The 13454-nt window shown below is 40.6% G+C and overlaps 1 protein-coding gene across 1 annotated transcript in view; it reads left to right on the forward strand.

Annotated features, from left to right (window-relative positions):
• Positions 1–12873, forward strand: part of LOC132121355 (D-glucuronyl C5-epimerase B) — a 73910-nt gene extending 61037 nt beyond the window's left edge. The window contains exons 3-5 of the mRNA XM_059530671.1: positions 579–1084; positions 8150–8389; positions 10568–12873. Coding sequence (XP_059386654.1) covers positions 589–1084; positions 8150–8389; positions 10568–11592 — 1761 coding nt within the window. The 5' untranslated portion in view covers positions 579–588 and the 3' untranslated portion in view covers positions 11593–12873. The remainder of the gene's footprint in view (positions 1–578; positions 1085–8149; positions 8390–10567) is intronic.
• Positions 12874–13454: the final 581 nt, after the last annotated feature.

Raw genomic sequence — 13454 nt, forward strand, 5'->3', positions numbered from 1 at the left:
TGTTTATATGAGTCCACACTCAAAAGTGTTAAATTAACACTGGGGATTTTGCTGTGTAAAATGAAAACTAAAAATATGAAAATAAAAGTTCATTCAAAATAAATACTAGAATCATATAAATAATGCTAACCTAATATAAGTAACATGCAAAAAAATTTTTTTTCCTGTTTTAGTAAATCCAGAAACAGGCTCCAATGCCACGTTATACCCCTAACAATAAATATGTAGTCAAACAAAAAATTCCTTTTTATCTGCTGCTATGAATTTTAGAAGCAATATGCAAAATAGTTTATGCAGTCACCCAGACAGATATTGGATTTCTCTAATGCTGCGTTTGATTATTCATGCAGAGGGAAAAATATTGATTAGACCTTTTAAACTCTGATTAATTCCATGTAGGTATGCATACAATTTCCTCTGACTGGATTACTGATTACTCGAAAGCTTAGATCTGAAATGTCACTGCTGTAGTGTGGGAAGTATAAATATGTAATTGCATGTTTGCCTGTTATTTCAGATCAGCCAATAGGTCTTTCATAGTATGCGTTTTAATGTAGGTTTGTGTGTTTGTATTTCAGGTAAGCAGTGATGATGCGTTGTCTGGCAGCCCGTGTTCACTACAAGACCCTTATAGTGATCTGCGCTCTCCTCTCTCTGCTCACGGTCGTTCTGTGGAACAAGTGTACGAGCGAGAAAGAGCTGCGCTTCCTGCCCCGGCACCCCCAGCCCCCTCCCAGCCCAAAAATAGACAGCCATCCGCAGCAGCCCCAGCCTCCTGAACCTCCACCTGTGGTCGGTGGAGTGCGCTACGAAGAGATCGACTGCCTGATCAATGATGAAGCCACCATTAAGGGCCGCCGAGAAGGCAGTGAGGTATACCTGCCCTTCAGCTGGATGGAGAAGTACTTTGAAGTGTATGGCAAGGTGGTACAGTACGACGGCTACGATCGATTCGAGTTTTCGCACAGTTACTCCAAAGTATACGCACAAAGAGAGCCGTACCACCCCAGTGGAGTCTTCATGTCTTTTGAGGGGTATAACGTGGAGGTGCGTGACAGAGTGAAGTGCATCAGTGGAGTGGAAGGTGAGTTATATGGTAATGGTTACACCTCTTCACTTCTGATCAGTCTTTAATAATGGTTGCTTAGTAAAGCTGTTCAGAGGTATGTGTAGTGGTGATGCACCCAAAGGTTTGGCGAAAAAATTTTTTTGATCGAAACCCCCTTAAAAAGAATTATTGGTTCTAGATCATTTGTTTATTTGACATTTAAAGATATGTTTTGACTGCTTCCACTTTATGTCATGCACATTATGTGGATAAACAACAAGAGGTAAACATGTCAGTAGTGTTAACGCACTTCATCAAAAATGATGCTAGAGTTGTAAAAATTATGCACTTGTTTGGATAAAATATTGAGAGGTAACTTGTTACCAAAGAACTTCACCATGACTGGTTGAATTTATCAAAAAAACTCAGCACACTGAAGAGCATCCTAGGTTAATTTACCCAAGTTTAGCAACTGAAACTTTATTTTGGTTCACCTGAGATGAAGGTTAATAGCAGATGTTCAATAGGTTAGGTTGCCTTAGGTTGTATGGACTGTACTTTCGCTCCACACTGTCAGCAGTATGTATTCAGCTACCAATAAAAATCTAGTATTCTTAGCTCTGTTGGCCATATAGCAGAAAATGTGAGAAAAAATCAGGAGTTTCTGCCTGGGACTACTAAAACTGGCTGTCCTAATGTATCAAACACAGCTACTTTCTCCCTCATCATCAAGATTTACCTAAATACATGTCACATTAAAGTAGCACTTAATTGTGGCACACTGGGAGAAGTGAGAGGCAAAGCGACCTGCCTCATTTCTAACACAACATGTTAGTGGCCATTAATAGTCATTTAGTGCAGTCCAAGAGGAGTTTCCTGGAAGCCAGGCTCGAATGATCTACGTCTGGTTCTTAGTGAGTAATGCACCCTCAATGGACTATACATTAAGCAAATGAAAGTGGGATTGATTCAGCCAAAAACCGAATCACATGAGCTGATTTGATGACCTTAAATGTAATGGAGAATAATTTTGCACTCAGACTCCCATGCGTCTTCTGGTGAATGTCAATGAGGAAAAGTGAAACCAAATTAAAGCAAAATCATTCAATTTCATTTCATTTTTTTTTTTAAGGAACCTAAATGACAAGCATTTCAAAATGAACTCCGGAGATGACACTCCTTGACAGGAAAAAGCTGATTATGGTGGTCTCAGTTGTGTCCTTCAGAGGCGTTTTACTGTCCAGAAACTGCATTTTTCTTGCCACTGTGTCAGTGATCCATCACTGTTTCACTGCCCTGACAGATTACTTTCAACCATTTCCTGCTGGCTCACTCTTCTCTCCACCTCTCTATCTCTTTGCAAGGACCGTCTTTTAGCAGACAGGGTTAAGTGCCCTGTTCTGGCCATCACACTGATAGAGCAGAACCCTGATCCCAGTCTCACTCCAGTTCTTGGATCACATCAGGCTAACACCACCATATGAAAGCTATTAACACAAAGTTTGTGATGCTCTCTAAAGAGAATAGAGAGTCACTCAGTCCCATTCGCTCTTCTAGGTTCTTTTATAATGAGACTGGGTAATGAAGTAATCACTTATTAAGGAAGTATTGAAAATGAGGTCAGTCTGATCAATACTTGAGTATAAAGAATGCCTTCCAAACCACAACTTCATTACTATTCACTGAAGACGGTGAAGCATTATGCAGTGCTTCACAGGATTACTAATGCTAAACAGAGTGGAAGATGTTTTAAAATAAATGAATAGGTATTTTTTTTTTCTTTTTTTTTTTTCTTTTTTGCACGTGTGAGTGTACGTCGGCATAACCAATGACAACCATGTAAACCAGGGGTCACCAAACTTGTCCCGTAGAGTTTAGCTCCAACTTTCCTCAACACACTTGCCTGGGAGTTTCTATGCCTTGTAAGACCTTGATTAGATTAGATTAGATTCAACTTTATTGTCATTATGCAGAGTACATGTACAGAGCTAATGAAATGCAGTTAGCATCTAACCAGAAGTGCAAGAATATAGTGTTTTATATACATAAAAGTGCAGAGTAAGTAAAGCTATGATATACAGAATGTACAGTGGAGTTGCTATATACAATATTGATCAGAGTATATACAGAATATAAATATGAATGCAATGTAGGGATTGTATGTACATTATGAACAGAGCAATGAAGGATTATATATACATTATGAATAGTAGGAACGTGAGAACAGTGGTAATAAATACAGTTGGATGAGTGTGCAAAAGTATTGTTGAACAATGTATTATATGCAAAAATAACAGTAGTGCAATGATATTTTTTGTAGAAATGGTTTACTGTGCTTTTACAGTAACAACTTTAGACAGTTTATAGTGTGCAGTCTGTGCAAAATATGAATAGTGCAAATAATGTCAAGTCACCTTTATTTATATAGCGCTTTAAACAAAATACATTGTGTCAAAGCAACTGAATAACATTCATTAGGAAAACAGTGTCAATAATGCAAAAATAATGTATGTAAAGTACGGTGACCAGTGCAGTAAAAGAGCAGGTGCAGGTTAGATTGGTTGTGTGTGGTGTTCAGAAGTGTCACAGCCTCGGGGAAGAAGCTCTTCCTGAGCCTACTAGTTTGAGAGCGTAGGCTCCTGTAACGCCTGCCTGATGGAAGGAGGGTGAAAAGTCCATGGTTAGGGTGAGAGGCATCCTTGATGATGTTTCTTGCCCTGCCCAGACAGCGCTTGTGATAAATGTTCTCGATGGAAGTTAACTGGGTGCCGGTGATCCATTGAGCAGTTTTCACCACCTGCTGGAGTGCTTTGCGGTCAGATGCAGAGCAATTGCTGTACCATACTGAGATGCAGTTTGTGAGTATGCTCTCAATGGTACAGCGGTAGAATTCAGCAAGGATCCTGGGACTGAGGTGAACTTTTTTAAGGCTCCGTAAGAAGTAAAGGCGCTGCTCTGCCTTTTTGACCAGGGTGGAGGTGTTTAGGGACCAGGTGAGGTAATCTGAGATGTGGATGCCAAGGAACTTGAAACTCGACACACGCTCCACTACAGCTCCTCTACAGCTCCTCTACAGCTCCTCTACAGCTCCTCTACAGCTCCACTACAGCTCCACTACAGCTCCACTACAGCTCCACTACAGCTCTACAAGCCTGTTCAGGTTTGTTTGGTTAGGGTTGGAGCTAAACTCTGCAGGACACCGGCCCTCCAGGACCTAGTCTGGTGACCATTGGTGTAAACCAACCATTGCTCACTTCACTTGCTCAAAAACGGAAAGCATTCTAAGGTACTCTGTTAAAAATGCTGAAACTCAGCACATCCAGACATGCTGGCCTGAAAAGCTTTCACTCTTTGCAAAGTCATTGATCAGCATTCAGGATTAAACCACATTCGACTCTTTTCTGTTGAAAGCTTTTGAAACATGCAGACCTTGTTTTGTGTGTGCATTCAAAGGACCCCCTTTTTTTGTAGCACCGCAAAGAGGCATATTCATGCCATGATCTTCTGTGGCAGGTGGAAAAATTGGGTTGTCTGTGAGCTGAGATGAAATTCTCAATCTCTGTGACAAAAGTTTGTACCAGTCCCCTACTTCTGTTGCCTTTCTAGTCTCTTCTCCTTCATAACCAAGAGCCAGTCCATTACTCTGAGTCTGTTTACATGGAGCCGCTTTTTGTTCTGCATGCTACAAAGAAGCTCTGTAGCAGTAATGACCGTGTAGGAATGAAGGAGCCTGTAGGGAATCATCTAAGGTTTGAAGCATTGCCTCTTCCAGTAACCATGGCAAATGAAAGCAGCTACCTCAAAACACAAGTGTAACCTTTAAGAACAGGCTTGAGTCCAGTGTTCAAGGAATGTTACGGTGCTGGTATGAAGGTCGTGCCACCTGCTGGTGTCAATCAGTGATGGATCTAAATAGGTAATCAGTTAGCATGTATTTTTAACTGTCAAAATTATTATGCCAAAAGAAAACCCCTTTGATCACCTTATAAGGTTTAACTAACTGTAGTAAGAAATCTGCTATTTTTTTTAAAGTGTTGATCAAGCAAACACCCAGAAAAAGATTAATTAGAGGTTCTGTTCCCCTTGTTTTCATCCCAAGCGTCAGAGGCACAGAAACAGTGTGTTGAGCTCAGAGGTAATAACCCACATGAGCCTGCGGCAGTGTGTTAGAGCAGACAACCTATTATCAGAGACAGCGGACAGACTCATCAGTCTCCGTTGAAGGAGAGAGAGAGGGAGAGTGAATAAAAAGGAATGAAAAGGAGATGAGTATGGAGGGTGACAGTGAAAGAGAGCTCCTTTTTCCTCCTCCTTCAGTTTGAGGGATGGCATCTCCTCCAGCAGAGGATCAGAGTGCTCTGAATAGTATCTAGGCCAGAGAGCGCCTCCACAGCGGCCGTCTGCCTCCTGATGCAGGTCCCACTTAGAGCCAGCATGTGTATGTGTGCATCCTGGAAATCCCGGGAGGCAGTCTCATTGGTGTGTTTGTCGTCTTTATTGCCTTGTTATGTCTGTGTTTAACCCTGCTTGTGGTTTTGTATGTGTATGTTTGTGAATAGATCCTTTCAAGCCACTATAAACCAGCAGTGCAGTCGCAGTGTTTTGCCTGTGGCTTGATGATTGTCATTCCAGGCTGTAGAGTAGATGAGCTGTGGTTTAAAAAAAATGAAATAAAAAAAGAAGGATAGAAAGAGGGTGAATGAAAGCCTGGTGAACTGTAACTCACAGCATTTATGTCAGTGCCGAAAGCACAACATACAGACCAAGGCTATTTGCTTATGGGCTTCATGGGCTTTATCCTCTGTGTTCACTAGTCTTTTGTATATCTCTTGCTAATTGAAGGTTTATATGTTTTCACTTGTCGCTGTGTACTCTGGATTGTGTATCTGATCTAAATCCAGAAACAAGATTATTTATAATGGATGAAGATGGCATCCATGCAGAAACCACTGCTTCACATGATCACACTTGAGTTAAAGGCAAAAAAAGACTCCACATTAGGGCTGCAACTAACGATTATTTTGATAATCGATTAATCTGTCGATTATTTTTACGATTAATCGATTAATCGGTTTATGTACTTATATTTTAGTTTTTCCCATTTTTCCCCCAAGTAAATTATTAATAAATGGCCTTTATCCTTCAGCATAGATTTAAGAGATTTTAACCATTTTGCACTGTCATATCCTCATCAAAAATATACCTGGAGTTGTTTTATTGTGTTAGTGATCCCTTGTCAAACTCTTCTGCAATCAGAACACTGACCCATACTCTAGCAAATTTCACAAGGAGATTTCAAATAATGTTTTCACCATGGCAGTCCTTAGACCTCCTAAAGTAGTTTAACATTCTGAACAAAGCTTATTAAGGAATCTTTCCGAACATATTTTCACGAAGAATAAGGATAAAACAGAATAAAATTGCAGTACATTGTATTTTATTATTTACTGGGAAAAAGCTTTATAGCTTTTGCTGTGAAATTGTAAACAATCCTTCAAAAAAAGTGCCAATTGCATGAAACCTGAATGGAACTCACAATTTAAAGTAAAATCCATCAGAAGGTTGTCCAGAAAAAAAAATAGGACACACACAAAAAACCTGCTGTGTGAAAAAGAGCAGTGAATAATACTTAGAAAAAAGTGCATTTCAAATATCTACATTTACCTCTCTCATTCAGTCATAATTAGGCTGCACGACTGAATTTTGAACTGTTAAACGACAAACTGATCACAGAACATGTTTGTAAAGCTTTAAATGTTAACTGTTAAAAAGCAATGTTATCAGCTTTTATGACTAAACATTTGCAAACAACATTGTACTGGAGAATCTGCACAAATGAAAGTCTTAGGGGCCGTTCACAAATCGCGCCTAAAAACGCGTGGAAAACGCTAGGCGCACCGCTTTCTCCTCCTTTCCAAAGCGCTCAGGCAGAAGCGCCCCTGAGGCGTCTGCCTTTGCTAAGCAACCATGACGTGCTCTCTCCTTGAAGACGCGGAAATTTCAGCAAAGGATAAATGGATTTGCAGCTCAAAAAATCGCTTGCAGTAGCTCTGCTACTAAATTTATTTCAAAATGGAAATCCATATACAACTATGATCAGCTGTTCCTTTCATCTTGACTGAGCTTTTAACGTTGTTACGGGAAAGGATGAAGCTGATTGGTTAGTTCTTGTCACATGACCCGCGGTGCGGTTGCTGCATTCTGAAAAGTTGAGATGTTTTTAACTCGATGCGGTGCGGTGTTGGAAATAACGAACTTGAGCGCGCAAAAGACGCGATATGTGAACGTCCCCTTAAACAGTGCAGTAGTGCAGGTTACTCTTCTTTTTTTAAAGGCTCAATGTAAAGTACTCCCACATCACGCTGAATGCTGCAGGTCTATGGCTGCAGAGACGCTGTTCGGGAAGCACGTGACATAAAACAAGGCCAGCTATTGGCTATTCGCTACTTCTCCTGCTGTACTGGCTGAGTAAAACCTCCGGTGGCTCATTACTGCCACACTTTGGTCACCGCAGATTTGAAATATGCACGAAATGAGCCGCTTACGGCAAATAAAAGTTATTTAGCAACGAATCGATGACTAAATTAGTTGACAACTATTTTAATAATAGATTTTAATCGATTAAATCGATTCGTTGTTTCAGCTCTACTCCACATTAAAAGCTATAAAATGCTATAAAGTTATATCAGTATAAATGCTGTAAAGATATATCAGTATGTATGGATAACATGCTAAAACACAAACATGAAATGTTAGAAATTTTCTAATTCTTTAAATTTGAAGCCAAAAATGACCAAGGTAAACAATCTGTGTATGAACGCTTGTGAATTTTGTGTTAATGTGGTAAGTTGCTATGTTGCTTGGCAACCAAAAAGAAACGAGAGTCTAAATGCTAATAACCTGCCTTACTCAGATGAACAAATACATTTGTTTATAGTTGTTTGTTTATAGCATTTTAAGGGGGATTTTTAGGGACTTTGTTCATAATACTGTCAGTTATACTGACTCCACACTTCTGAATGGTAGTGTACACATATATATGACTCTTCTCTTCAGACTAACTCCCAGTGTCTAATATCTCTTTACCTGGTTCCCCTACAGGAGTACCTTTGTCCACCCAGTGGGGCCCTCAAGGGTATTTCTATGCTATCCAGATAGCTCAGTATGGGCTGAGTCATTACAGTAAGAACCTGACAGAGCGGCCACCACACATGGAGGTGTATGACACAGCAGAAGAGAGAGACGGCAGGTCCAGCGCGTGGGCTGTCCCTAAAGGCTGTTCCCTCACCAGAGTCTATGACAAGACCAGAGCCACATCAGTACGACAGTTCAGCGTTCCAGGTACCAAAGCAGATATTGAACTACATGCTTTCAGTTTATTTTGTCTAGTTTCATTTGTCTGGTGTTTTGTTCTTTATAATGTTCTGTGTTCTTCTATCAACATCTTTGCATTGCCCCTTATAGTACTGCTCCACTGAGCATTCATATAAACACACTCAAAACGTCAAAACACACTCTATTAACAATGCCTCATACACTACCGCTGGAAGATTCGCGGTCAGTATGATAAAAAAAAAAAACATTTTTATTCAGAAGGGAGGTATTAAATTGATAATAAAAACAAACAAAGATTGTACAGATTTGAGTTGCACTTTATTTTAAGGTGTCCTTGTTACAGTGTAATTATACATTTAAGTAATATTAATTAACTGCATGTATTTACTATATGCTTAGGGTTAGGATTACGGTTTGGCTTAGGGTTTCTTGCATGCAATTATGCATAATCAATTGTTATTATATTATCACAAGTATATGTAACGTGTAACAAGGACACCTTAAAATATATATTCATAATAAATATTCAGATTTATAGATAACAAAGAGGCAGTTTAATGTCTAAAATGCTTATTTCTCTGTAAAAATAGAATGCGCACACACGATTATGGGGTATCACAGATAGTGGCGGAAACATCTATGCAGCCTTCAGAAATCAAACAGATGGAGGCATCACTGTAGACAGTACATTCTGTTCCTCCCTCAGGATACTGCATGATAAGGCAGCATTTTAGGAGTTTTGGACACTGTGCTTAGAATTAAGTTAATCAATAGCCATTAGAATTAGCAGGGCTGTCACGCTGGCAGGCAGTGATTGGTGTCATCACCCGGAGCATTGATTAGAGCGGGGCCAACTAGGACACACTGGGTCCAAGGCTCCAGCAGGGCGCTGCCTCCCTCCTGCTCTCTCCGTCCTCAATATCACTGCTATTGATGGGAGGGTAATCAGAGCAGGACAGTACAAATCCACTTAGTCTCTGCATTGCCTTAAGTAATGGATTTATGAGTGTATTAAACAGTGATGGGGGCTGTTTGAGCCAAAATGTCCTTTGCTCCATCTTTTTTCCTTTGATTTGCCTTTGTCCTTTATCCTAATCTTGTCCTATTTTCTGTGTTGCTTTAATGTTGTCAATATTACTCTCGTCTTTGCTTGTTTTCTCTTGCTCAAGTACTCAGCCTTATTCTTGTTTCCATGCTCTTTCATGCCTTCTTTTCTCCTCTCAGTAGAGAGTATGAGTTGGTTTCCTTTTTGTTCTGCATAACCTTGTCAGAAGTCAGCACAGACAGAGGCGGCGAGAGGGATTTGAGTCTAACAGTGAGAGATAACTTTAGGATAAAGTGTTGAATGTGCATTTCTGTGAAAAAAGAGAGAGAAAGTACTTTGATTGAGAGTTGGAAAACTGATCTGCTTGCTTTGCAGCAAATTGCACTGCAGTGTGTTCAACTTTCTTCTAGAGGAGAAATTAGTTTTAGCACTGTCCGATGTGAGATGAATTGTTTTAAAGTTTGTTCACGGTTTGAACTTTTCTGCCTCTCTGACACCAACTTGTCTTTTTAATTAACCCCAGGAGAAAGTGACTAGTGAAACCTTGTGCATTGAAGTCTATCTACTAGTTCTACACCTTAGCCTTTGTGAGAATCTATACTTGTTTGGGTGCTTGTGTACTTGTTTGTGTATGCAAATGGTACTGTAAGGGAAACAAAAGAACGTCACTGTAGACGACATGTTATATTAATAATATCACAGTGAAGCCAAAATTTGCCAAAAATATATCAGTAGTTCACAGATTTTGTTACCTGACAACAGTTTGTCAGCTTACTTGGTGTGATGTGCAGCACATAGCAATAATGTGAAGTACAAGTGAAATAAGGAATTCTTGTGTAGACAAAACTAAAGTGGTAAATGAAGCAGCAGCAGTAGTCGGCAAACAATGCCACATTTCATGCCAGTCTGCCACACCAAGATGACATTCATCAACAAATTCACACTTCCCTAATATTAGATTTTTTTTTAGCTGAGCTACATTAAGCTACATTTAAAGGAATATTTAATCTAAAATGAACAATTCTGTCACCAATTATTCACCCTTATGTCATTTTATAATCTTGAGCTTGTTATTGTATTGAAGCTAAAACTTATTAAACTTGTTAAACTTGTTTAAACTTTTTTTTCCTTGTTTCTAGAAAACTCAGAGGGCATCTCACTTCCTCTTGGCAACACTAAAGATTTCATCATCTCTTTTGACCTGAAGTTTACATCTAACGGTAGTGTCTCCGTCATCTTGGAGACCACAGAGAAAGGGCCTCCGTTTGTTATCCACTACGTCACCACCACCCAGCTCATTTCTTTCAAGGACCGCGACATCACCTACGGGATCGGCCCTCGGACTGCATGGACCACGGTCACCCGTGACATTCTCACTGACCTCCGCAAAGGCATTGGCCTCTCCAACACCAAAGCGGTCAAAGCCACCAAGACCATGCCACGACGTGTCATAAAGTTAGTGGTGCACGGCCACGGGATGATAGACAACATCACAATCTCCACCACATCGCACATGGCGGCTTTTTTTGCAGCCAGCAACTGGTTGGTGCGCAACCAGGACGAGCGTGGAGGCTGGCCGATCATGGTGACTCGTAAACTCGGGGAGGGTTTCCGTGCGCTGGAGCCGGGTTGGTATTCGGCCATGGCGCAGGGGCAGGCCATGTCCACTCTAGTGCGTGCCTATATAATGACAAAAGACGACACGTACCTAAAGGCTGCCCTGCGTGCCACCGGACCTTTCAAACTACCATCAGAGCAGCACGGCGTTAAAGCGGTGTTCATGAACAAGTATGACTGGTACGAGGAGTACCCCACAATCCCTAGCTCCTTTGTTCTGAATGGTTTTATCTATTCCCTCCTAGGCCTGTATGACCTGGCACAAACCGCTGGTGAGAAGCTCGGGCGGGACGCAGGTCAGCTGTACAGCAAGGGGATGGAGTCCTTAAAAGTTATGCTGCCCCTGTACGACACGGGGTCGGGCACCATCTATGACCTGCGCCACTTTATACTGGGCACTGCGCCCAATCTGGCCCGCTGGGACTATCATACGACGCACATCAACCAGCTCCAGCTGCTGGGTACTATCGACAACTCGCCCATCTTCAGGGACTTCATCAAGCGCTGGAAAAGCTACCTGAAAGGAGGGAGAGCCAAGCACAACTAAAGCGGAGCACACGTCTGCGATCTCTTCAGACCCTCACTTCCTCTTCCCGACTGCCACCATGAGGGTCACTGTGTCTAACGACGAGAAAGAATGGCTGAACACTTCAGATTTTTCTGTTTGAGACCATAATTGCAGTACTTGCATCTGTGCTGAGATTTTAATTAGGTACAAACGCAGCTGCTTGCAGCATGTGTCTGGATAAGGAAGAGGGAGGGCTTAGGTATTTAAAATTCAAAGCTCCAGATCTGCAAGTATGAGTGAGAATCGCGTCTGCTGAGATTTGCCACATTTGGGCAAAAAAGCAGCTTTTAGAACCTTCTTCCAAAGTAAACCTCAGAAGATAATTACTCATCAGTTGTCAAGAAATAAATCGTAGAGAGCAAACTTTAGCTGCAATGGTTAAGTTCATAGCCTGTGAGCAGAACATTATTGCATATAAGCTACAGATAAAAATGCTGAAAATGTCCTCAAGTGTAGCATTACTATATGTCACGGAGCACTAAGGTTTACTCGCCTTTTTTTCAACCCACTGTCCAGCCTTCGGTTTGCATTTCATAATTCCACAATCAGATTGAGCTGTCATTAATGCGGCCCAGTCCTGCCCAGAATGCACTTAAAGCTTTAGAGAGGTGGTCGCAGGTCACTTGCTTCATGTTTACAACATATTTCAGGAAACATAGCTGTAGTTTTTAAGACACCACTGTGCTGGACTAACAAACGCAGAGGCTTTTTGAGAAATCTGAGGGACTCTGATTGGTTGCACAGCTGGTGTTCATCCCTGTAAGATGTCAAACTTCAGTTAAATTGTGCTACATGTAGACTGGTCATGCACTTTACTTGTGTGGCATGCGTTTGTCTGGTGAAGATGCGTTTATACAGTCGTGTAATGAATTATGACTTCATTTTTGACATCAATCCAGTTTTTTTTTTCTCTCAATCTCATGCCTTTATGGCAATTAATCATTTATAAGGGAATTTTCAACTTTTGTTTGCTGATTGCAGGTTTATTGTAGCTCTACCCATTTCCTTAAATTACTCACCATTTTTTTTATCAGGTGATTCTTTTATACAATTTATTTTTGGACAGCTGTATTTCTCTTAATATTATTTTTATAAGTAACATCAGTTTCTGTAATTTGGAGCAAAAGAATGAAAATGTTTCTTTCACATTTAGTTGAATAACTTGCATCTCAACCAAGCAAAAAGATGCTGTTTCATGTATTAAAAATATACTAATGAGCAGTACTTTGTCATTAAAATATTGAAATTATTTGCATGTAAGACTATAGCATCTGTTTGTATTTTTTGTTTGTTTTTTTTATCCAAAAGCGCCTCCCCACATCCCCCAAATCATTTCAGCAGCCTTCTGACTAGTGCAGCCAAGTGTCTGAGACTGCAGATGGAGTTCAGAAGAGTTTTGGCTGTCCATGTTTCTCAGAGCGGTCAGCCCCTTGACCTCAGCAGTAAAAGCTCCACCTGGCTGAATCCTGTCGATCTTAATCTCACCTATCCACAGCTGCTAAAATTCAGAGATTTTATCCCATTATCTGGCATCCTGCTGTTCTGAACCATTTCAAAACAGATGTTCACATTCCAGTTTGGGCTTTTTTAGAAAATAAATTTCTGAGAAGAAAAATGTGGCATTTCTGAGTGTTTGATCTGAAAGATTCTGATTTGGTTGGCAGAGATTTTCCAAACTATGGGTGCTTTAGACTAGAGGCGTAGCTTTTGTTTTTGGTTTAAAAATCATGTTTTCACTTGAAAATCAGGTTGCTTGTAGTCTCTGATCTCACACACTATGCACATTTCATACTTATCGCTTAATGGACAGACAGACATATATTTAAAGAGGAAAAGACATT

Source organism: Carassius carassius, chromosome 3, assembly GCF_963082965.1.
Source record: "Carassius carassius chromosome 3, fCarCar2.1, whole genome shotgun sequence".
Lineage (NCBI taxonomy): Eukaryota > Metazoa > Chordata > Actinopteri > Cypriniformes > Cyprinidae > Carassius > Carassius carassius.